We start from the raw sequence: 25,986 nt of genomic DNA, 5'->3' as shown, positions 1-25,986 counted from the left end.
CCCCAACCTTGGTACTTTTTTAAGGTAAGAGATAAGTGACTTCCTGCTTAGGTAAGATTTTAAGTTAATCGTGTAATTCAAAATGGCTCTTTGGAGGTGTTCATTCTGTGCTGAACCAAAGGGAGTGCTTCTAGCAAGAAAGGCCTGGCTGGTTTCACACATGGCAGGAGGGGATTTTGGCATTCTGTACGGCAGATGTAAGCACATCCTCCAAGACCTAAGCTGAAGATGCTGCTACGCAGCACCTCAGGAAAAGCTGGTCATTTTCAGATTTCACCAGGCAAGTGAGCTACCAAGGACTGAGGTATTTCTAAGTTAAAATAAATAAATAAATAAATAAATAAGTGTAGCTGGCCCCTCATTTGCACCAAAATTATTTTTGTAAGTTACTCAGGTGTATTTTTAAATTTGCTGACTAATGACACAAATTAGTGTTAGGCAATATCAAGATGGTTTAATCTAAAAAGGAAGACCTGCAGCCCCAACGTCATAAGTCCTCTTAGCAAACACTCAGATAAACCTACTGCTATCCCTGACATGGAATCAGTGTGTTAAGACCAAGAAAGGAAAGGCCAGGGGAATTAAAAAACAGAAGTGAAGGCTGGAACACATAGACCAGGCCCTGTTGTCAGCCGTAGAAACCCCCTTCCCCACAATATAAACGGTGTGACTATCACAAAGAACAGGCGAAAACCCTCTAGAGCAGTGGTTCTCAACCTAATGCCACGACCCTTTAATACAGTTCCTGTGGGTCGTGACCCACAGGTTGAGAACCGCTGCTATAGAGAAACATGAGCCTTTTTCTATACTCAGAAAGGAAACACATGCTGGGACCAAATTATAATTCCAATATAACTGTACTTCATATTTAATGTAAACACAGAACTCAAGAAAAGGAAGTCTTTAATGAAGAAGAATTTGACCCTAAATTCTCAAGGTTTTAGGCTTGATTCCAGAACCAGAGTCCTAATGTAAGGCAAACAAATAGAAACGCAATATATCAAATCAATGTGTTTGTTCTGGTCTGTATGTATTTGTAGTTAATACCCTGGTCCAGTGCACAGCTTTCAAAGACCTTAAACAACATTTTATGTTTCTTATGAAACAATTCTTATGAAAACATGTGAGTACAATGAAAAGAAGTTTAGTTCACCCCTACCCCTTGGTCCCAACAGCCTGATGTGATAGGCTGAGGAGGTGGAAAAGGAAACGCTGAACCTCAGGGTGCGTGTCTTTCACAAGGAATGTAACCTGAACACTTGTATTCCAGGCACTGAATCAGTTTTAGAAATTCCCATGAACCATGCTCCCAAGACCTGTGAATAACTTGAGAGAGCACATCCTCAACATGGATGGGAACAGGACTTCTTGTAAGCAGAGACGTAAGGAGAAAGTCTGCTTGAGAAGGATAAGCATGAGGGCTAACGTTGGTTGGAAACTCCGGGATCATCAAAGAGCTGCTAAAGCTACCAGAACAAAACCAGTCAACCCAGTGCAAAGGTGAGGTGTCTCTAGAAGACGCTCCTAAAAGGGAATAAGAACCAAGTCTTCAAGATAAGAAATGTAGATAATGCCCGAGTACAAATAAACTTATCATGGTGAATTCTGATGAAAAGTGAATTTGGATCTTGAAATTCGAGAAAGAGGGGCGGCGCCTGTGGCTCAGTGAGTAGGGTGCCAGCCCCATATGCCAAGGGTGGCGGGTTCAAACCCAGCCCCGGCCAAACTGCAACAAAAAAATAGCCGGGCATTGTGGCGGGCGCCTGTAGTCCCAGCTGCTCGGGAGGCTGAGGCAAGAGAATCGCGTAAGCCCAAGAGTTAGAGGTTGCTGTGAGCCGTGTGACGCCACGGCACTCTACCCGAGGGTGGTACAGTGAGACTCTGTCTCTACAAAAAAAAAAAAAAAAAGAAATTCGAGAAAGAGTGAAAAGGGATTAAATTAGTCTCAAGTACTTTTCATAACTGCACCATGAACACAGAGCAACTGAAGGCGTCATGCTAATGGTGCCCAAGGACTCCACTCTAAGCTCTCAAGAAATCCAAATCCTGACAAGGTGAATTCTGAATCAGAGAATGGCCAAAACAAGTCAAAACAGAAGAATCATTTGAGGCTTCACGGAAATATCAAAACTACAGTGGAGTTCTGACTCTTCCAAGTCCACTCTCTGCTCAGCACCGTACATGCTGGCTCAGCTCATCTCTTTGTTTGGAGATGTGAGTATGGAGGGTGAAGAGAGCAGACAAGACCCTGCCACAGTGACTGGTAAATGGCTGAGTCAAGCTCCAATGTCACATCTGTCTGACTTTAAAGCTACTGCCCTGAACTGCCACAGAGCAAACTCTCCAAGGAAGGTCCCTTCCCATCTGCAGTAGGGGAGGCAGACGGATAAAGGCCCAGAATGAAGGCAAATGGAAACTCCTGCCAGCAGCCAACATCTGCTGAGCGTTCCCTGTGCACCAGGCTCTCCTCCAAACATTACACATGAGTATTTAATCTTTATCTCACCAAATGAAGGGATTATAAGTATGAAAAATACACAGAAATAAGATCAAAGATTGGTATTAGCATTGTTAAATAAGTTTGGGCATTCATGTGGGCTGATTTTAAATTGTCCCCAATTTTGCCACCTACATGAAATGGCATGTTAATACCACCACCATCACCACAGAAGGTTAAGGACATAAACTCAGAATGCATGACAGTTCTGCAAATTAATTAGGTCAAGGGACTGCCCTTCCTTAATGAGCCCATTACTGGGTAGTCCAACCACCAGTGGTTGTATTAACAGAATGCGTCATTCACTCAAAGTGAGGTAAAAATAGGGAGAAATAAAGACAGAAGAAGTCTGTGAACATCTGTGATGGTATATATTTTTGTGACACTATCTCTAAGAAGGCGCTAGCACAGGGGCTCAATAGGAGCACTAACAGAGACAGTTTCTCAGGCGTTTCTTCTGGAGGAAACACTATTTGAATCTTGACTTATGTTGTCTGTTTTCCTTCCCGTGGAAGCTGTTTTTTCATTATTTCAGATAGAAAACATATTGCAAGATAGAAGATTTTGAAAACCAATTTTAAGATAAAATTCTAGCCACAAACCACTGGTTCCTTCAGGAAGTACTATATGTCACTTTTCATCTAAATCACCAAGACTACAAATAAATCCTCCCTTCCTCCCAACACCTGCAAAGATACTCCTTTTCTAGCAGCATAAACCATCCCATTAAGATTTAAAATGGCAAATCAACTTAAAAGACATTAAACAAAAAGTAAACAGCACGAGCAAGTGATCAAACGTGCTATCTTCAGGACTCCTTAAGCATTTTGGGATTGATATTTCAGTGTATGGTTGCGGGATTTCAGTTGTTAAGTATCACAACCAGGAAAAGACTATTCAAGGCAGAAACTCAGATTTTGAGGTCCGAGTTGGCAAATGTGATGTGTTAAGGAACTATTGGATTAAAGACGCTTTTTAGAGTGACACTGGAGAGGAAGAGAGCACTGTGCATTACCGATGCCAGAGATGGCGCCCAGGAGGTCCTTGTGCAGGCTGTTATCCAACGTGCTTCCTTTCTGCGGCGTCACCAGTGGATTCACAGCTGGTAGAGCGAGGGATTCGTCCTTCCCAGTCTGTCAAGGGGAGGAAGAGAAGAAACAATCAAAGATGACTAAAATAAGACTCTTCAATTACCGTCGGAAGTGCGGGGGCCAAGGGCAGGAATGAGGAGGAACAGCCTGACGCACTCAACATGGCCGAGTGGGAGGAGAGTCATGTGGCGTGGGCAAGGGAGCAGGCGGAGGACGGACAGAGGCAGCGGTGGCACGGGACGTGGAAGAGGGGGGCGGTCAGAGAAATCACGTTCCACGTGGTCACTGTCTCTTCTTTCTGGCACTTCTAGCACCTTCCCCTCTCCAGAGCTCTGATACCTTGCATTTCCTTGGATTATTTTGGCTTTTTTTTTTTTCCCTCAGAGAAAGCCTCCTCTGATCTTTCTAAGTGGAATTCTGGCCTTTCTCTCACCTTAGAAATCTTTTCAAATGAACAACAGGGAATCACAACAGCAGCAACAGCAATCTCTAGACGTCTGGAGTGTCACAAGCCTCCTCACACCGAGAGTGGAGGAAACGTTCATTTTGAAGTTAAGGGAAAAGGGATTTGACTTTGGGGAAAGCCAAAGAAAGACCACAAATTGTGTTCATTTTTCTCAGGATTGAAACAGTACAGGGAGGTCGCATGCCTTGGATTACTGACTCTGGTTAGAAAAGCAGACAGGGTTAAAGAATACACCTGTGAGACGCAATGTGCGGGGTGAGATCGGCAAGGACATTCAGGACAGGGAAATATTATGCCCTTTAGAACAGTAGCACATACACACATGGCTCATCTAACCTGATTCAGGAATGTGTTAGAAGAGGAGGCAGTGTAAAAATGGAACAATTCATCACTGTGGTGGGGAAACCCCCCCCCCCCCAAATATACACCACAGTGACAAAGTGGAAAGATTAACCACCAAGCCAGTTCATGACTCCAGGATAAAAGGGAAAGGGAAACTGCTGAACTGGTAATATCTGTCCAAATTAATTGCAGATATACCCCTCTGAGGCCAAGAAAAAGAGCTTAGAATGAGAAAGAGTGCAGGTTTTTTTAGATGTAAAATGCTTACAAACTTTAGTCATTAAAATTATTTCAGGTTAATATTTTAAAAGCTTTTTCTAATTGAAAAAGAAAGGTGACAAGAAATTTGACAGCAAACATGCTATGAAAAAGCTGAATTATGAGATGATTCCAAGAATCCTTTTTAAGTAACAGGACAAATTAACATGTATCAAAGGTTGAATAAAAGATCGAATGATCTCTAGCTGAAAGTTTTGTGATACTGGTAATTCCTCCAATCAACCTAATCTCCAACACATATTTATTTATTTATTTTTAATTAAATCATAGCTGTGTACATTAATGCGATCACGGGGCACCATACACTGGTTTTATAGACCGTTTGACACATTTTCATCACATTGGTTAACACAGACTTCCTGGCATTTTCTTATTGTGTTAAGACATTTACATTCCACATTTACTAAGTTTCACATGTACCCTTGTAAGATGCACGGCAGGTGTAAACCCACCAATCACCCTCCCTCCGCTTACCTCCTCCCTCCCTCCCCTACCTTTTCCCCTTCCCCCTATTCTTAGGTTATAACTGGGTTATAGCTTTCATACGAAAGCCATAAATTAGTTTCATAGTAGGGCTAAGTACATTGGATACTTTTTCTTCCATTCTTGAGATACTTTACTAAGAAGAATATGTTCCAGCTCCATCCATGTGAACATGAAAGAGGTAAAGTCTCCATCTTTCTTTAAGGCTGCATAATATTCCATGGTGTACATATACGACAATTTACTACAGTCCTCCACTCTACCAACTGAGCTATCGAAGGCTCTGCTCCCACACATATTTAAAAGGCTGTACAAAGACTACACAGATGCAGGAGGTCACTTTCTGGAGGCAAGGCTTCCTGTCCCTCACCTTGGTACCCTTGACATCAAGCCTCACATTCATTCACTGCGACAGAGTCTCACTCTGTCCCCTTGGTAGAGGGCTATGGCATCATCGTAACTCACAGCAACCTCCATCCTTTGGGCTTCAGCATCCTCTTGCCTCAGTCTCCCGAGGAGCTGGGACTACAGGTGTGCACCAATACACCTGGCCAGTAGCCTTACTAAGTCTACAGTCAGAGAGAATGGTAGCCCTGAGGTGGCTTCTCTGAGACGGCAGAGCACGTTACCACCAGGCTTGGGGCTACCATGAGCTCTTATAGGACAAAGATTATGACTACACCGTATTTTCTGTGCCTTCCCCCATGAATTTTTGCTGAATACAAAAATGGAAGTTCTAAGACCTTATTGGGCCATCAGGAGGGCAGGAGTTTCATATTGATTTTTAGTAAGAGTTGAAGGTTTACTGATTGACCCCATCTTAGCCAGAAATGCAATTCACCAGGAGAACTGGGGACTATATGGTTTTACTGGCAAAATAAAGGGGGATCTGTATGAGTTAAGTGATGTCCCCCCAAAACTTATGTCCACCTAGAACCTCAGGATGACCTCATTTGGAAATAGGATCTCTCCAGGTGTAATTATGATGTAAGTTGAGGTCATACTAGGTGGGCCCTAAATCTAATCACTAGTGTCCTCATGAGAAGAGGAGCAGGTGCTCAGACACACAGACATGGCCAAGGGAGAACACAGGGACTGCAGTGATACAGTGGCAAGCCTGAGAGCACCAAGGATGGCCAGCACCATCAGAATCTGGGAAACAAGTATGGAACAGAATCTTCTCCTAGAGCAGCAGTTCTCAACCTGTGGGTTGCGACCCACAGGAACTGTATTAGAGGGCTGCGGCATTAGGAAGGTTGAGAACCACTGTCCTAGAGCCTTCAGGAGGAGCCAGTGCTGCTGACCCCTTGATGGTGGACTTCTGGCCTCCTGACTGTGACAGAATAGATTTCTGTTGTGTTCCAACAGGACCCGATACTGGCCATGACTATGACCACGCTTACATACATTGCCTGGGTTCACGGGGAAGGGCGACACCTCTCTCACGTTGATCCGCTGGACGTTTTCAATCAGCAGCCCGAATAGAGGCAGATAGAGAGTGGCTATCCTTGCCTGGTGGCTCTGAAAGGAAGGTACACAGGGTAAGTTTGTGCTATAGTTCAGAGAGCTCAATGACAGCTGAAGTTGGCACTGGGTACCTTCCTTTATTTGCAGCCTTCCTATAAAGACAGATATTTGATGTTATTTTCCAAATAGAAAAAAAACTCTTAAATTTTTTGTTACCCTGAACTTTCTAGTTGGTTACTTTCTTTATACTCTTTAAGATAAAGGACTTTATCAATGCCCATTTCCTGCCAATGGGGCTCACTCACCCTGGAAGCATATCTGTCATCAAAAGAATGCTTTATAAGCAGGTTCTTGAGCACACTGATGGCGATCAGACGGACTTCCCGGAACTCCTGGAGGGCAGACCCCACCTCTCTCAGTAACAGTCCCACCAAGAAGTGGTTTCTGCAGAACTCGTCTGTTAATGAGTAGTCAAGCTGAAGGTCTGAAATGAGGACAGAAGCAACTTTAGTGGGGGAAGATGCAACACCCTTTGAATGACATGAAAACTAAATCCACCCTCAGCATTCAGCCCACCCTGTACATGTTGACAGATGAGAAGACTTCAAAGGGGGGAGGGCTGACTGTACAAATGCTGCTGTACTTCTTAACACACTAAACACTTACATGAAAACCAAATTTAAACACAAATAATTACACTAGATTTTGATTTTGGAACATATTGCATCCTACGTAATTAAATCAGTAAATAGTTTTAAGTAACGATTTTTAGAATAGAGAATAGCATATGGTACATTACAAATATAAGTCTGTTACTGACAAAGTCAAAAAATAAAGATATACTCATTCAAAGAACTATTTAAGAGTAATCTGAACATAACAAACATGTAATTAAAGAATGAAATTTTCTTTACTACCTGAGTTCATTTATCCATTTCCTGATCATAACTGATCTTATATTCACATTAAAACCTGATGTGTTGAAGATAAAAGAATTAAAAGATACAACCTTTTTATTCTGCTATCCCTAAGTAAAAATTTATTTAATGCAGTATTTCCTAAAATATACTTTTAAAACTTCTGCACCTCTAAAAACAAAAAAGGAATATAAACTACAACTAAAATGGACAAACCACCAAAACCAACTAGTAAATTATCAACAAGCTAAATGACAAAATGAAAAGCTGTTCTGAAAAAGAGACAGAAGTAAACATGACTTTTCTGAGGGTAATAGCAGCTAAACATCAGTCTAAAGCTGAAATACACATTTCCAGGAAGCCAAAGCTATATTAGAATTGTTAGACTGACTCCATTATTAAAGGCCGTCTACAGACCTCTCCTGTGACTTTAATCCCCTATCAACTAGTTACATCTAAATGCACCCAAAATACTGACCCAAGTCCTAGGAAACTCTTTAGAAGAAGGGAAAGAGTATCCATTTTTCTAGCATTATTATGTTCACTGTTGGTGATCACCATGCCCAGTTTATTCAAACTATAGTTCACAGCTTAAATTCACATAAATCTCTTAGAAGAAAATGACTTTAAGTGTGTGTGTGTGTGTGTGCTTGTACGCATGTGTATGTGCATGAGAGAGAAGGCAAAGGTGGGGTAGGAGGAAGTGAAGAGAGAGGAAGGAGAATGCTAAAAATCATTTATTCTTCTCAGTGCAATAAGGCAAATTGTGACCCACACCCACCTGCCCAGGGTAGCCCCTCCTGCTACCAAATACTGTGGAAGTCTCCTGAGAGCTCACAGGGGTCTGCTGGATACCTGTGGGATCTCCACTGCACTCAGTTCTAAGGATGAATGATTTGGCCTGGCCAAGTCACAGGGGAAGAAGGGCATTAGCACACACTGACTATGCGGCCCTGCCAATAAACAGCTGCCCTCAGCTCATCAGGAGAAAGGAAAAAGGTCACAGTCCCCAAGCACAGGTGACTGTGAGGTGAGGGGATGCTGCTGGGGTCTGAGGGCAATTAATTCCATTTGGGGAGCTAGATGAGGAGAACGTAGGAGGCCACATGTAGGAGGTACGGTGTGCCTGGGCTGCAGAGGAAGATGAGGGTTCCCCAGGGAGGGGGCCATATGAGGTGAAGGCTCCCTGGGGCAGGCATGCCACATTTGAGGAGCTAGGAGTCAGTAGTGTGTCTGCAGTGGGGAGAGCAAGGTGGGGGTGTTAGATCCGGAGTTTGCTGATATGCACAAATTCGGCATAACCTGCTCCCTTCCAGCTGTTACCTGGCCGCCCTATCTCAAGTGGCTCCCCTTTCCCTGTCTTATTTTAGCATTTACCGGTCTCTAAGATTCCACGTATTTCACTTACGTAGAATAGCCAAAGACTTTCATGCAGGTTACCCACAACTGTAACTTGCAGTTGGACACAGTTGGTTCTGAGTAAACACTTGTTGGATGCATGAAGGCCAACTCCAGGGCTACAACTCTTCTTGCTCCTTAAAAGGTACTACCCATAGGTCTGTTTGGGGGGAAGCTATTTGTCTCTGAATGCATTTGTGTGTTTCTCTCTGAATTTCAGAGGTGGTTGATTCAGGTGTCATTAATAGTTTGCTGGCATCCTTCTACTTTTTCTTTCCTTTAGCACAAATAAACCTGAGCATATTCAAGGCACTAAATTCAATGAATATTACTTGACAGACTTGACTGAGCACTGTAACTTGTTTAATCTGATTTACTCATTGAAGACAAAGAAATTTCTGTCAACTCTCTTCACACTTAAAGAGAATACAGACCATTGATAAAGACTCAACGTGCAAACATAAAAAGCATGTGAAAAAGCCACGTAGCTTGTGATTTAGATTACTATCTTGACGGACAATGGCTATGAAAATGATAGAACAACGCGTTTTGGGGGGGAGAAGCAGGGATTGTTATTTCTGAAAGAAACACCCTAGAGTAACTTCAGGAGCACAAAACCAGATTCCTCCTTGGGATATCATAGCTATGACTCAGCTACAGTGAAAACAAATTCACTGGTTTACCACGAGTTTAAAAACCGATCAAAGCCATAGGAAATGCCTAACTGAACAGCACACGGAAGCATCTCAGCAATCACTTGCATTCTTTTTCTTCTAAGGGGGGAAAATGCAAGAAAGCAGCACCACACCCACACCTACCTACAGGAGTGTCAAGGGACTCCACAGCTGGTGAAAGAAAAGCTAATTCATAAGAAAAAAGGAAAAGTGAAACAAATAAAAGTAAGCTGTAACAAGATGGATTTCCATTGTTTAAGCAAAGGAACTTTTCAATGAAAACAAGAGTCATTCTGGCATGATCTGTAGTCTAAGTTTGCTGAAAAGTTAGTTCCCCTATAACATGTTCTTAGTACTTTTAAAAATGGAAATAGGAAAAAATTCATCCATAAAAAAACCCAGAATATGCTAATACAAATTATCTTTTCTTATTAAAAATAAACGGCTTTCTTTATAAAGATGGATTACCTTGGTATCTCTGAATCCTGCCTTTTCCAAAGGGCATTGGTAAATTCAAAGGAATATAATGTTCATGATTGCACACCACACGGAGAAATTCAAACTTGTATTCAAAGAGGGTCTGCAGGAAAATATGTTTAGTCATAGATTAAATGCATCACAGGGATTTTTTTATACAGGATCCTAAAAAACCCATTAGAAACCACACACCGAGTCATGAGCTTCTCGACCCTCTTGGAACTCTACGTTCTATTGCATCTTACAGATTTTAAAAGGGCTTCAGGGATTTGTTTGAAAATTGAGAACACATTTCATTAAAGAATGTCCCCAACTGACTTTTAGGGATTTATTATTTATGCTCCTCCTCTTCAAAAAAGGATTTCAGGCAGCTTATCATAAAGACATACTCAATAAAAAATAAAAAAAGGTAAGGCAGAGCTTTAGAAAAAAAAAAAAAACAACAGGGAAAAAGGCTAGATGGTTACTTCTATTGTCTTGTTTATTAAACTATGAATCACTATTCATACACTTTCAGTTTTGTGTTTGAGAAGTCCTTTCAGGTTGTAAGAGAAAGATCAATGGGTATGTTTATTTCTCATTCTGTTTGAATATCTCACACCTATCTATACAGGAAGTAAGTACTAGTGTTTCCCAGAGAGGAGTGAGTTGTGCCTCTGGGACTGAAAGAAAATTCTGATGAGAACTGATAGAAATAGGTTGATTTCCTGATGTGTATCAGAGAGACAGAAGAACAGTAGGCAACAGCCACGCTACCTTTGGGTCTCCAGGAGCAAAGCAGCTAATGTAGTTGTTGATCTGCTTAAAGACAAAGCCCCTGTCCATGAAGGTAAAACATCTCTGCAAGGGAAAACAAGCCACAAAGGTCAGTATTTCAGGCCCAAACTTTTTGGAGAGTAGAATTTAAATTGGCATTTATTATAAATAAGTTTATTCTTTAGCATAAAAACATGCCATCCACCTCGTTGGAGAACTACTCCATACTAGCCACTGTGCTAGACAGCTGCTTACAAAGAATATCTTAGTCACATAACTGACACCCTCCTCCCTGGAGGTCCCCACCTTGATGAAGACAGCAAGGCTATGATTTGCATTCTTAGATGCCTCTGGGTTATCTCGGAACTTCTGAGTGATGTGTGGCATCAGCATATTCACAACCGTTTCCACTGCATGATGATAGGATGCGGGAAATCTCTGGTTTCGCAGTAACTAAAAAAGATGCAAAGCAAAGAGTTATTATTTTTAAACTTGCAACCATTTGAGAAGAAAATCCCATCCCTTAATCTACTGTTAAAAACTCAAAAGTTCTAATCTTATTTCTCTGAAACCAGATAAAATGAATTACTCTTCTTTTTTTTTTTTGTAGAGACAGAGTCTCACTTTATGGCCCTCGGTAGAGTGCTATGGCATCACACAGCTCACAGCAACCTCCAACTCCTGGGTTTAAGCGATTCTCTTGTCTCAGCCTCCCGAGTAGCTGGGACTACAGGCGCCCGCCACAACGCCCAGCTATTTTTTGGTTGCAGTTCAGCCGAGGCCAGGTTTGAACCCGCCACCCTCGGTATATGGGGCCGGCGCCTTACCAACTGAGCCACAGGCGCCTCCCTGAATTACTCTTCTTTGAAAGTATTGTACAAGTAGACAAACACTTCAAATAAGTACTGCAGATCAGAACCAGAACCTCACACTTCAGCGTGATAAAGATCATCTTGAAGGGGCTTGTAAAATCAAGGAGAGTCAGCCTGTGCTCCCAAAGATCCCACTTCAGGAGACTGAGTGGGGGGTGTAGAGGGGCAGGGGTAGGAATCTGCATCTTTCTGAGCACCTTTGATCATCTTGGTGCCTACACCTCTCAGAGATCTCTTCAGGAGGCACTGGCTTAGGTCTAAGCTTCAAATATTCAACTGCAAATATGCAGACTGATGATTGTAGGTGATTAGACAGCTTGGCAGCAGTCCTCTTCGAATTCACTTTACATCATAATCTTTCCCCATCAGGAGCCTAAAAACTTACGTGCTGCCTGCTTAGCAGTTAGCTACTACTTATGTGTACCTTCCACATGGCGGGCACTGCACTACATATTTTTATGTATTTTTTTTTTTTCAATTCTTGTAAGATCCCTATAATTTTAATCCTCATTTTTATGAAGGGTCAGAGAGTTTAGGTAAATGTTATCCTCAGCTATGCAATTCACAAAAGACTTAGACCCAGGTCTACCATCCATGCACTTAAATCTAACAGCCACAAGAGTGGGGATATTTGCATCCCCATTTCACAGATGAGGAAAGTGAGGCTTAGAGAAGTCAGTAAATAGTACTAATTGACCTTTAATAACCCTTTAATCCCAGTCTGATTTGCAGCTAAAAATGGGCCACACGACCAAGCAATGGCCAATGGGCTGTAAGAGGAAGTGACACACACCTTGTCTAGGCCAGGCCCCTAAAAGATGATGCTGGTCTTCCCTGTTCTCTTCTTACCACTGCCAGTGAAGGACCCAATGATGCCATTTTGGGCTTTTCATCATTCCAGGCTTTTGTCCTCCACTTTAAAAGCAACCTGAAAATCCTTTGTTTCTTTTCTTAGTAAACCACACCCCTCCCTATATCCCGGATGTGTCCCTATCTCCTGGAATGCGTCAGAACCCGCCACACAACCCCCCCACCCCCGCCATTGAGATTGGCGGGACCCTATCAGCCTTAAATTCTAGTGTCAGCATAAGAGATAACCAACTCTAAGGCCACGCTTTGTTTCCCACGCCCCTCACCCCATAACCACTGCATAAAAACCCCGCCGGCAACGAGCACAGGGCTCTTGGCCCCAGTTGTGTCTGGGAATGCTGGCAGTCCTGGCTCGAGCCTGAATAAACGCCCTCGTGTGATTTGCATCCGTGTCTGGCTCTCTCGTGTGGTCATTGGGGATTCTGATTCTCGGGTGCAACACCAGGATGGTGTAGGGGTGAGCTCACCACGTGGAGGAGGGCAACATCAGAGGCTGGGTAACTGATAGATGGAGCCGGAGTCACTGACTCTGGGGAACAAACTGCCCCATTCTCCAACTCATGACTTTCCAAAAGAGAGAAAGGAACCTTCTGTCTTGTTTAAGCCACTGTTACATTGGTTTGTTTTAGAGCAGCCAAACTAATATCTCAATATCAAAAATTAATATTTTATAAAACTTAGAACTAGATACTTCTGACATAACAGCATGCATTATTTTACGCATTCCTATTAGGAATATTTGATCAGCTCTATAACAATTTCAAATCTCAAACCAGTAACAAAGTCTTTGTAAACTTACATGGACTCAAGAATCCAGTGAGGAAAGGATCAAATATTATCCTAAGAATGTAAAGTTCCCCTGCTTTGAAAAGCAGAACAGCAAATTCTCAAATTCTAAAGGGATTTGGTTCCATTTGTATAACCAATAGCTCTATATCCTGAGGTGACAGCATTAACAGATGACCAACATCCAGGTCTCCAGCAGCAGTCATGGCTGATAGAAACTATCAGCTGCTTCCCAAGCTGACCACTCTGGCAAGACAGGTACCTCAACAAATGCCTGTGGCCTTCAGAATGGGGTGAGCCAATGGCTGCTAAAATCATGGTAAGCGGATGAAGAACTCTATCATGGGTGGACTGGGCAGACACCATGCAAGCCTATCAATCAATATCATAACTAAGAGTGGGACGCCTGGACGCACCTGCCTTGTAATATGATGCAGTTGTGTTGGCTGTGAAGTATCCTTGACAGAAAGAAAACCAAACCTGAATCAAGGTGAACCTCTAAATATAACTGCCAAGTTTAAAGGAAATACCAGGGACAGAGAACCAAGACATGTGACACTGTGAGGGTATGGTCCACCAAATCTAGAATGTGGGAAATTCTGCAGGACAAATGACTTGCGTTCTTCAACAAATACACTGGATTAAAAAATAAACAAATGGAAAGGGAACAGTCTGAGAATCAAAAACTTCACAAGTACATCAAGGAAATGCAATGTGTGGACTTTGTTTAGATCTGGACTAAGATATACCAACTGTGAAATGACATTTTTAAGACATCTGGGAAAAAATGGATACAGATTGGGTGTTGAGATGATAATAAAGACATATTGCTCATTTTGTTTGGTGTGAGAACGGTATAGTGATTATGCTTTTTAAAAGCTTATCTGTTAGAGATGACATGCTAAAGTTTTTACAGATGAAATGATAAAATATTTTGTATCTGCTATTAAAATACTGTAGGAAAAAAATGGGAGGGTAGATATACAACGTGTCCCAGTTGCTGCCACAGATAAATTATCAAACTCATGTTAATATTTTATATTTTTAATATTTATATATCAACACAGAGAAATATTTTGTAAATATTTTATAAAATTTTGTAATGAGTATTTTGTGAATGAAGATACATTTAGCTGCAATTTCCCATTTTCTCCATATATGTACGTTGACCCTTGGAACACCCCGTATTAAGCAAGAATGGTAGAACACTGAGAACTCGAAGCTGGGTGATAGGGACATGGAATTTGGTATATGACTCCTTCTACTTCTATATTTATTAGAAAATATGATAAAACATTTTTATTAAAAAGAAAGCATGGTAGAGAATAATGAATAATTTACATCTCAGCTCATCATTAATGCCACGCAAGGACAAGAAAATGACAACTCGTGCCTCTGAAGGCTGAAACGGAGCTCTCCCTACAATGACAAATAGCCATGGTAGTTTCCTAATTTGGCAAGGCACACATGTAAAGGTAATAAAGACCTAGGTGAGTAGATGTTTTTATGGAGATTGCTACAAACTGAAATGGAAGGAAGAAACTCTAGGATAATGCCCCTGGGATGAGCATGAAAGTGTGGCTTGGAAGAGAGGCCACTGAGATGCTTGAGAGATGCTTCAGCCAAACAGAACCCCAGCTCCCTGCCATGCTCTGCTCGAGGGTCTTTTGCCAGGGCTACTGGAGTGTCCTTACTGGCCTGGCCACTACTTGACAAATGCTGCCCACCACCTGCCATCCCGAGATCAACCTCCTGCAGCTCACCTGCTGGGTACCCTATGCTTACTTGCTGTAAGCTGGTACCCACGGGCCGCTCAACTGTTCTCCCTGGCTCTCAGACAGAGCCCGCTCCCTGAAGACCCACACCCAGCCTTCTGTGGAGGACCCGTGGGTGCTGCTGTTAGTGTCTGGGTCCTTGCAGAGCCCAGTAACAGGCCACCGCGTACCCTCCAGGTGGTCTGTGCTCCAACATCTACTGTCCTTTCCTTTGCTCCTTCCTGAGTTCTCTGGTGGACTCTAGATGCCTCTTCTCTGTGGGCTATTTGCCTGCACTCTGAGATATAATAAATAAGACTTTGAATTAAGAAATTTCATTTTTCTGGCTTAGCAAACAACAAATTAACAGGGCAGAGAGGAATTTGCCAGTGGCATTTCCCAGCATCCTCACATTACTCCCCCTTGGTGGAATCCCCGTGTTACTTCTCCTGTCCATTCTCTTCTACAACTTCTTTCCTTCCCCCACCTTGTCATTTCATTTACCAGCACCGGTCTTCCCTCTGTGCTCTCCATATTTATTTCACTCTACCCTGTTGGTGCCATGAGAGTGGCAGCTCAGATCTCCAGCTGGCCCACAGCCCCACACTTGGCAGGGCTGCTCCCACCCCACAACTGAAGGTGGCGGGGAGGCTGCACAGACTTGTTGCTGGGGGATGTGGGAATCTTCTGATGATCAACTTTGGTTGATACCCACCTGCTGCTCAGCCCTCAGCCTCAGGGCTTTCCAGGGGCTTTTATTCCCAGAACCGCATTGCAGTTCCAGATGCTTCCTTCTTAACCTTGGGTCAGCCCTGCATTGCCCTCTGATGGCTCTCCTGTCCCACCCAGACTACCACTACTCTTTCCCTGAGAAAAGCAAAGGCCGTGGTTTAGCAGACTGGTGTTCACACTCTATTTCTTTAGTTCTACCAGTTCTCTTCCTTGTCTGAGCCTGCGTCTCCACCTGCCAGTTGGAGATCTGGCTGGCTGGGCCACACCTCCTGAGTAGCAGCGGCTGCCTGCTCTCCATCCTCTCCTGTGGCACTAGAACCTCTTCTTGTAAGTGGGCTCACGAACACCCAAAATAAAGACTGCATGTACCAGCTCTCCTTGGAGCTGGGTGCAGCCATGTGACTCAACCTGGCTACTGGGGTGGCAGCAGTAGTAATCTGAGCAAATTCTGGGTCACGTCCTTAAAAGGAAAAGGAGCGAGGTCCTCGTCTACTGGCTACAGCGTGGGTGTGATGACCCTAGTTAGTTCAAGAGGAGGAGGAGAACTCCAGGGAGACAAAGCAACAAGGTGGGAGGAGGCCTCTGACAGCTTGTGCAACAGAACTCTCTTACCAGCTTGGATTTTTATGTGAGAAGAAATCAACTTTTTCTTTTTTTTTTTTTTTTTTTGAGTCAGTCTCACTTTGTCGCTCTCTGTAGAGTGCTGTAATGTCATAGCTCATGGCAACCTTAAAATCCTGGGCTTAATGGGGCGGCGCCTGTGGCTCAAGGAGTAGGGCGCTGGTCCCATATGCCGGAGGTGGAGGTGGCGGGTTCAAATCCATCCCCGGCCAAAAACCACAAAAAAAAAAAAAAAAATCCTGGGCTTAAGTAATTCTCTTGCCTCAGCCTTCCAAGTGGCCTGGCTATTTTTAGAGACGAGGTCTCGCTCTGGCTCGGGCTGGTCTTGAACTCCTGAGCTCAGGCGATCCACCTGCCTTGGCCTCCCAAGTGCTGCGATTACAGGTATAAGCCACTGCACCTGGCAGAAATCAACTTTTTTTTTCCTTGTTTAAGTCCCTGTTGTTCCAGGTCTCTGTCACAGCCATTGAACCCATGGCCCTAAAGCTTAAGTTATCCCAAGCATAGCCCATAAGCTCTGCGGCCACTCTCTGATCTCACACAGAATACCCAGAGGCCTTTCCTCCCACTCGAATCTGACTTCACTGTGTTCTGCTTTCTTTAAGTCCAGTTTACTGAGGTATAATTCACTTATCATGAAATTCAGGCTTTTAAAGTGTGCGGTTTAGCAAGTTCTGACAAGCGAATACAGTTATGTAACCACCACCAGAATCAAGAAGACATAGGGCACAGCTGTCATCCCTGTCCCACTTCCTGTCTCTGGCTGTCCCTGACTGCTCTGTGCTCTGTCCCTATCATTATTCTTTTTCCAGAACATCATATACTCTATATGAACTCATAAAGTATGTAGTCTTTGGTGTCTAACTGCCTTCACGTTACACAAAACCTTTGAGAATCTCTATGCTATTTCATGAACCAGAACTCTGTTCCTTTTTATTACTGAGAGGTATTCCGTCGCATGGCGTTATGCAATTTGCCTGAACACTGACAGAAGACAGACATTTGTGTTGCTTCCAATTTTTTATTACGACTATGTCCAGCTACTCTGGACATTTGATATAGACTTCTGCGTGAGTACAGGCTTCCATTTCTCTTTGGTAAACATCTAGGGGTAGGACTGTTGGGTTGAATTAATGGCCCTGTCTCCATCTCTCTCACTCACGATGCTATCCACCCATGTCCCCAGTCCACCTCATCCCTCCCAAAGCTAGATTATCATCAGCATTACCATAAAATGTCATCTCATAGTATTGCAGTTGAAGAGCTAAAAATAATTAAATATGAAAAACGACATGGCTGTGTTTCCATAGGCTGTTTACACTTCAGGGGGTGAGCTTCCAACCCACCCTGCTAATATTCACACTCTTGCTGCTCCTTCTACTTTTTCTACCTCTCTACTCGCTACTAAACCATCTGCCGCTTAACATCACAGCTTCCCAAACTCTCATCTTTGTTTCTCAGCTAATCTTGCTTTTACTCTCCCTCCCCCCCCCCTTAAATCTCAGAGTCCTGACCTGGGCATGAGCTATTCCCTCTGTCTAGTACTCATCTGCCTGTCCCTAAATGGTAGTGTCAAGACCCAGGTAAAGTCTCATCTCTATCCCCATACTGTCCACCTGTCATTCTCGGGGCCCATACGTACACTTTCTGCACCCTGCTCTACCTGCTCTCTCTCCAAGGACCACGTCAGCATGGAGGTCAAGAGCTCACCCTCTACTCCATTTGCATTTCTCTTCAATGCTCTTCTGGACATAACAAAGAACTGCTCAAAACCATCCCAGAGGGGTACGGAGATCAACATTCTGCCACTCGCATACGTACAGTGTTCACAAATACCATTTAGGGAAAGTATAAACAGTTCATTTAGAATATGAACTGCATAGTTCTCCCTTTACTTTTTAGAAGAAAGCTCTTTACTTGCTCATTTAAATTAGAAAATGGTTGAAGGCTAAACAAGCAACACGGAAGGGTACATATTCATCGTGTCCTATGCTAGGCTTCCTAACCTCCTTTCCTGAAGTCTACCTTTGAATGCCAGCAATTTGCTTGAATCAGTGTAGGAGGAAAAGCAATTCAATAGGAGTCTGCTGAAATTATAGTTGCCAAATTTAAACAATGGGGGAAAAAAACGTACAAATTGTAGACCATAGGGGCAGAGCGAAGAGAGGGCTCCTCAGGAGGCCTTGATGTCTATTTTACATTTTCCTCAAATACTACTCATTGTAAATTCTAAGCACATGTCTCCTATGAAACACTAGATCTTGGCATAGTCATACATAATCCAAACTTTGCAGGTCCATCTGTTGTAGTAAGGAAATGGCTTATTTTAGATGCTATTTCAAAAAGGCTCTGATACACACCCTTCCTTTAGCAAGAGTGCGGTTAGATTGGCTGGGGGTGAGAATGTGGACGCAGGTGGCCATTTCCACCTTCAGCAGGAGGGTAGCATTAGAGGCAGCAAAACAGCAAGAAGATGCATCCCTCCCTGTAAACGTGCATCAAATGGGGTCACCTCACCACCACTGGAAGAATCAGCTCGACACATACTGCATCCCCGAATGCCACTGGAGGCTAGGTACCGTCGGGGCCGGGCACTTCAGGCAACACCAAAAGTGTAATTTGGCTCTTGTGGATCCAGAGCCCAGGGGACCCACAATACTGGTGTGTACCTAGCCACGGCACCTCTAGCAAGGCTCCCAGTGAGGGAAACATTCAAGGCCAGTGTTAGAAAGACTGCAGAATAAATAATCTTCAGTGTAAAAATACTAAAACTCGAGAGGGATTTGATCAAAGTTCTGGAAATCATAAATGGTACAGAAATGGTGAATATTGCTAAATTCAGAAAACTGGAACCAGGGATTAGGACGTCAGATTCTTTTTTTTTTTTTTTTTTGTAGAGACAGAGTCTCACTTTATGGCCCTCGGTAGAGTGCCGTGGCATCACACAGCTCACGGCAACCTCCAACTCCTGGGCTTAAGCGATTCTCTTGCCTCAGCCTCTCGAGTAGCTGGGACTACAGGCGCCCGCCACAACGCCCGGCTATTTTTTGGTTGCAGTTTGGCCGGGGCCGGGTTTGAACCCGCCACCCTTGGCATATGGGGCCGGCGCCCTACCCACTGAGCCACAGGCGCCGCCCAGGACGTCAGATTCTTAAGGTGTAAATAAGACAAACACAAAAACAACCAATTCAAACATATAAAACTCATTGCTAAGATATGAGACAAAACGAAGGATTTTAAAAATGTCAGAGAAGTTGGTAGCTCAGTAATGTGTAACTTAGGGGGGAGAATAGCACAGAGCCTGCAGTGACTGGGAAGCAGAAGCCAGAGGGGAGCGCTCCGAGTGGAAACGCTGAGCTTCCAAAGTGGGAAGTAGGTGCTTCCAATCTTTTTACAATAAATGATGCTATGGCTATGCTCTCCCCTTGTGGATGCAGTATTTTCTTTTAAGCACAGCTGGATAATAGTTCTTTTAAAAAACTACTTGTAAAACCTCCCTGAATATTGTTTTAGGACCAAGGCATAATTAACTTATAGAAAAAGTGCATGGTGGCATTTGAGTGGTTTATGTAAAAGTCCAAAGAAAAATAAACCATTTCCCAGGGCAGAGTATTGGCAACATGACATCATAAGGCTGGAAATGCCACAAGACTTGGGAGAGGCTGACTGTGCTCAGTCAAGGGACTCTGGGCAGGTCTCTTCCTGGGTCTACAGCCATCTCTATCCCTGTGATAAAGGAGGAATTGGCTTTCAGCTTTCAGGTCCCTATCAGCCCTAAACAGACACTGTTGCTAGAGTTTAATTTGATATCTCAAGAACAAACATGCAACTAAATTCCTTTATTAATTTTCTAACAGAGTTCTCAGAAAAATGTCGTTGGTGCTTGATTTTGAATGTACTTCTTGTGGGGTTCTTAGAAGTATTCACTGTCTCCTTGACCATCTCACACATGGTCTTTGCTGAAGTCAGAAAACGAGAACAGAATGCTGTACTTCCCTGTGATGGTTAAAAGCTGGGAATTCTGTTTTCCACCCAGTCCTCATTCTCCTTTATTAACACAACCAACTCCTATTTATGCCTCAGAACCCATCTCAACTCTTACCTCTTCTCGGCAATCTTCCTTTATTCCCCACACTCCTGAGCACTCTATGCCTAAACTAGCTGCACATGTTCCCACCTAGACGCCTTGTGGGCATAAACCATGTTCTATTTAACTTTGTAATCCTTGAACCTGGCACAGAGTAGGAAAACTCAATGAATAATTGCTGAATGAATCAGTTATGTTTTTAAATATTGATATAATCATGTCACCATTTGCTCTGAAGTGAACACATTTATTTGGAGCCAAAAATAATGAAAAAACCCCTGGGGCCTGGCCATGGACTGAATTATATACACCTCAAATGCATGTTTTGAAATCCTAACACCTCATACTGTATTTTGAGCTAGTCTTTTAAGAGGTGATTAAGATGGGGTGGTGCCTGTGGCTCAAGGAGTAGGGCACCAGCCCCAGATATGGGGGGTGGCGGGTTCAAGCCCGGCCCCGTCCAAAACTGCAAAAAAAAAGAAAGAAAAAGAGGTGATTAAGGTGAAGTGAAGTCATCAAGGTGGCTCTGAATTCATAAGGCCTGGTATGATCATAAGAAGAGATTAGGATACCAGCATGTACAGGGCAGGCGGCCATCTACAAGCCAAGAGAAAGACATCAGGAGAAACCAAACTTGCAGACAGTGCGGACAGCCTGACCTAGGACGTTCAGCCTCTCAACTGTGAGAAAATACATTTCTGTTGTTTATGCCACCCACCCAGTCTGTGGTACTTTATTATAGCTGCCCTAGCACACTAAGACAGGCTGGAATCTTACTCTTTATATGACAACATTTTTTTTTTTTTTTTTTTTTGGACACAGAGTCTCACCATGTTGCCCTCGGTAGAGTACCATAGTGTCACAGCTCACGGCAACCTCCAACTCTTGGGCTTAAGCAATTCTCTTGCCTCAGCCTCCTAAGTAGCTGGGACTACAGGCGCTTGCCACAATGGCTGGCTATTTTTGGTTGCTGTTGTCATTGTTGTTTACTAGGCCTGGTCTGGGCTCGAACCCGGAACCTGCCAGCCTCGGTGTACGTGGCCAGTGCCCCATTCCCTGAGCTATAGGAGCTGAGCCTACATGACAACATTTTTTAACAGAAAAGCAATATATCCAGATGGTGTGTGTGTGTGCACGCGCGCATGTGCGTGCACACTTAGCTGCATCCTGCCAAGGAGACAATCTGCTAGATTTTTCCTTGGCAGGCATGATTCAGATGGTATTTTTCTCTGTGGAAGGCAGGGCCTACATCCATCTGGCATCTCTTTGTGCACTAAAATCAGAACCTTTAAACTGGATTTAAAAGAGAAAGGAAAAAGAGGAGAGAAACCACCTGGTCAGGCACCAGCACCTGCTCCCCTGAGAGAAAGGATGGCTTTCGGTGTGAATTGCTAACCCTCTGCCCACAAAACCTAGCAGCCTCTCCAAGGCTTTCTCTGAGAGTCTTAACACTCCCTCTTGACTGCTACTGAAGCACAGGTATTTACTGAGAGGTCGAGTGCCAGCACCATTGGCTCCTTCCACTTCAACCAGACCCCGTGTCCAGATGGCCACAAGAATCCACCATCACAGGAAAGCTCCAGGACTCCAACAGTCTCCCTCAGATGTTGTTCTGGAGTCTTCAGGACAAGAAAGTGACATTGCCACTTCTCTTTACTACAATGGAACTACATAAAAATGTATCCACCTCGAGCCTCAGATAGCCAGAGGTGGCCAGTCACACCTTGGCAGGCTCTGGTCCCGAGACCAGACCAGTTAGCTCAGGGCCAAGCCCAGTGAGAAGCAGGAGGTGACAGGGGAGCCCCACAGTCACAAAAGCACACAGGTGCTGCCACCACAGACAGGCATAAGGGACAGAGAAATTTTGAGACTTGCTCCAAAGAAATGAATGATCTCAGATGGCCAATGGATTGGTCCTAGGGGACACAGGATTGGTAAGATGCTCCCATCTATGACCCTGAGAAATGCCTACAATGGTCAAGACACTTATTAAATGCTGGGTAACGATACTTTAAATTAATGCTTAAACTATTGTTCCCATTTCAACAAAACTTGATTATTTCTAAGCTAGTCAAAGGAAAAACTCTACTTTTCTCTGGATATAATAACCTAATGGTTTATAACATTGCCTATGGGGCCAGACTGGTTTCAAACTCTGGCTCCCTCCACTAGCAGCACAATCTTGAGCAGGTAACTCAAGCACACGGGCCTCAGTGTCCTCATCTACAAAATGAGTGAGAAAAGTACTTCCCTCAGAGAGTTGTTATGAAGCTAAAATGATTACTCGTGAAGCACTTAGAGCAGTGTCATAACTGGCACATGGAAAGCATTAAGAAAGTCTACCACACACACAATGAAAGAGACTTCCCCCCGAAGAACACAAGCTTCCACGTGAAGAAACATACCTTAACTTTGGAGTTCTCTATCAAATGCTGGGCCATGGATTTTATCAGCACCTCAAAGAAAAACCAGGAATACTAAAAGGAAAAAAAAACACAGGATCCCGGTAAGAAAATTAACAAATTAATAGGCAAAATGTAAACTCTCTTAAGCTGAAAATATTATTGATATAAAGCAAGTGCGACCCTAAAACACAGCTGAACCACAGAGCAAATTGTCCTCTGACTGAAAAGGTGAGGAGCAGATGGCTTCTGCTTCACCATAAATAACTCCACCATGCTGGGAAAATGGCTATCTACGGCACAATCCAACAAGACTATCTATGTGGTCTTCCCTCCTTGCTGATCTCTCCCTTGGTGACACCTGCCTTTATAATCTGTATGTCAGTGTCCTCCACTGACTTGACCCTGATGACTTACTGATATGCTAGTACTCAACAGCCAACAAACATTACACACAGAGCTTCTCTGCAGCTCCTGTCTCAAGACACAATTAGCAAAGCTGATACTGGGGGACTAATTCTGTTACCCTTTTTTTATGGGTGGTGGTTATTATCTCTAATAGCATACAAAAAGGGTAAATTAATCAGGCTGTGGAGTCTGAATTTTCATGAATCAGTTTCAGTACCAAAGAGCCACACTGACTCTCTAGCATACCTTCAGTAGTTTGTTGCTGGTGAGGAAATCGGCAGAAGGCTTGAGAATTGTGGTCATGGATTTGGCCAGTTCTTCATGCACTGTTTTATATTCAGAAGCAACATACGGCTCAGCCTTATATGCGTACTTTGAAGAGAAGGGAAAGAGATTTTTTTTGTTTTTTTTTAATTTTCAGTTTTGCTTGTTCATTCTTCTTTGTTTGAAGTACTCCTTTTTTGTTGATTTTCTTCTTTCTCCTGCAGTGCTGGCTGTTTTTGATGTTGTTGGTAGAGACGGGGTCTTACTCTGGCTCACTGCTGCTCATACTGGTCTTGAACCTCTGAGCTCAGACAATCCACCCGCCTTGGCCTCCCACAGCGCTGGGACTACAGGCGTGAGCCACCACGCCCGGCCTGGGAAAGAGATTTTAAAGTGCTGGTTCTCTGAGTTGAGCTGAAAGCCTGCGAGGCTCTAAAGCACAGATCAGGGACTGAGGTACAGTCTTAAGAGTGAGCATGGCAGTTTTGATAATGAAGATGGGAAAGTTTTGATAATGATTGTCACATGACAGAGAGAGCCCAGAATGTCTTCAGGAAACCCATCAAAATGAGGGAATCACTCAATTCATCTCAGGGGCCATCAGCCCCTAACTCCATCTGTACAAGGGACCTTAAGGAACATGAGGCATGACAATGGCTAATGAACTCCAAGTTTATTTTTTAAACTACGGCATAGCGGCATAGTTGTAATTCATGAAGGTGGCTAAGACTAAAAAGAACATGCATAACTTTTTAGAACAGTAATAGCAACTACGTTTACTGAAGGTTGTACATAAAAAAAGGATGTGTTGGTGGGGCGGCGCCTGTGGGTCAGTGGGTAGGGCACAGGCCCCATATACCAAGGGTGGTGGGTTCAAACCCGGCCCTGGCCAAACTGCAACAACAACAACAAAATAGCTGGGTATTGTGGCGGGTGCCTGTTTAAAAAAAAAAAAAAAAAAAGAATGTGTTGATTTGAGTCATAATGACATCGCTTGGTGTCCCACACAGTCTTCTAATGGGACTGTGGATGTAGTTACCCTTCCTATCATGGAAGAAGCAGTTTTACTGGGAATTTTATATGGAAAAAAGAAAAAGGAAGACAACTAACTATACCTAAGCCCTTGCCAAGAGCAACTTAAAATTCTTCCTTCAACTTCCATGTTACTTGACATGTTATTTGGAAACCCCATGATAAGAAATGTGATTGAAAAAATGAAATTCAGTAAGTAAATGAATGGCTGACCCCATTCATCCTTCCCTTTGTCCAGGAACAAACATCGGGGACAGGAACAGAAGAAAAAAAGCAAGTATATTCACAAATAACCAGGCTTATGAAAAATAAATGCTTAGAAGGAAAACTGGAGAGCCACAGATAAGAAAGGCGGTTTGTTTTACATACCTTAACGTACGACCTCAGGTGGCTCTCTAGTCCTTCCTCATGGCACTGGGCAACCGCATGGATAATGACCCTGCGTACCACAGGAAGGAAGAAAGCAATGAACAGTAATGTGACGAAGGAAACATTTCGTTATCATCACAGCAGCAGTAGAACGAGGATCCTACTGGTACTGAGGAAACAGGGGATGAGGAGTAAGATGGGGTCCCCACCTGCGGCACTCAAAGACATTTCTTACATGTAACATTCAGCAAAGACGAGCATCCCAGATGTGCATGACTGTGCACTGGGATGGACAGGACTGGAACTGAAGAAGAGCATCCATTCATTCACCTCACTTACCGCGTCACGTTCACTGCGACTTCTTCCTGCGTTGCTCTGGTGAGGACTCGGAAGAGCTGGTTCAAGATGGTGGGCAGGAAGGCGATCATCACATGGCCTTCCATGGCATGTAGGCTCTGCAGATGTGGGACAGAGAAGCTCATGGTATCTATGTTATCTTTTTGAAAGTAAACCAACCCAAAGTAATTCCCACTCAGTTCCAAATAGGGATGGAAGAACTTCCTCTGAAACAGATGGAAGGCTGTGGTGGGCAGAATGCCCCGGGAGATGCCCACATCTTAGTCCTCAGCTCCTACGAATACTCTACATGGCACAGAGGAAGTAAGGTTGCTAACCAGCTGGTCTTCAGGTAGGGACCGTCTATGTGGGGCCCCCTGGGGTCACAAAGGCTCTTAAAATTGAAAGAGGGAGGAGCAGGGGAGAATGATCAGAGATGCAGTGTAGTGTCTCTGAGAGGGAGGGAGGGGCTACAGGCTATCACATGTGAAAATCTTCACTATTCTATTCCATTTTGCTTGCTTAAACAAAACAAATCTCTATGCTATTTCTCACATTTCTTGTTTGGTCCCGACACCTGGAATGCCCTTTCAGCCATTCTCTCAC

The 25,986-nt window shown here is 43.6% G+C and overlaps 1 protein-coding gene across 21 annotated transcripts in view; it reads right to left on the bottom strand.

Moving 5' to 3' along the window:
• Positions 1–25,986, bottom strand: part of DOCK9 (dedicator of cytokinesis 9) — a 288,860-nt gene that overhangs the window by 68,441 nt on the left and 194,433 nt on the right. For 13 of the 21 annotated variants that reach the window (XM_053563270.1, XM_053563279.1, XM_053563274.1 and 10 more), the window contains exons 24-33: positions 25,384–25,499; positions 25,045–25,114; positions 23,626–23,751; positions 22,975–23,046; positions 11,154–11,300; positions 10,848–10,931; positions 10,083–10,194; positions 6,931–7,109; positions 6,566–6,679; positions 3,513–3,630 (exon numbers count right to left, since the gene is read on the bottom strand). In XM_053563270.1, coding sequence (XP_053419245.1) covers positions 3,513–3,630; positions 6,566–6,679; positions 6,931–7,109; positions 10,083–10,194; positions 10,848–10,931; positions 11,154–11,300; positions 22,975–23,046; positions 23,626–23,751; positions 25,045–25,114; positions 25,384–25,499 — 1,138 coding nt within the window. Of the gene's footprint in view, positions 1–3,512; positions 3,631–6,565; positions 6,680–6,930; positions 7,110–9,758; positions 9,801–10,082; positions 10,195–10,847; positions 10,932–11,153; positions 11,301–22,974; positions 23,047–23,625; positions 23,752–25,044; positions 25,115–25,383; positions 25,500–25,986 lie in introns of all 21 variants that reach the window. The other 8 variants (XM_053563264.1, XM_053563285.1, XM_053563263.1 and 5 more) reach the window with 1 other exon arrangement.

The sequence above is a fragment of the Nycticebus coucang genome, chromosome 15, assembly GCF_027406575.1.
Source record: "Nycticebus coucang isolate mNycCou1 chromosome 15, mNycCou1.pri, whole genome shotgun sequence".
In the NCBI taxonomy this organism is placed as follows: Eukaryota; Metazoa; Chordata; class Mammalia; order Primates; family Lorisidae; genus Nycticebus; species Nycticebus coucang.
Note: the sequence above shows the minus strand (reverse complement) of the source record. Positions and strands in the feature narration are given on the sequence as shown.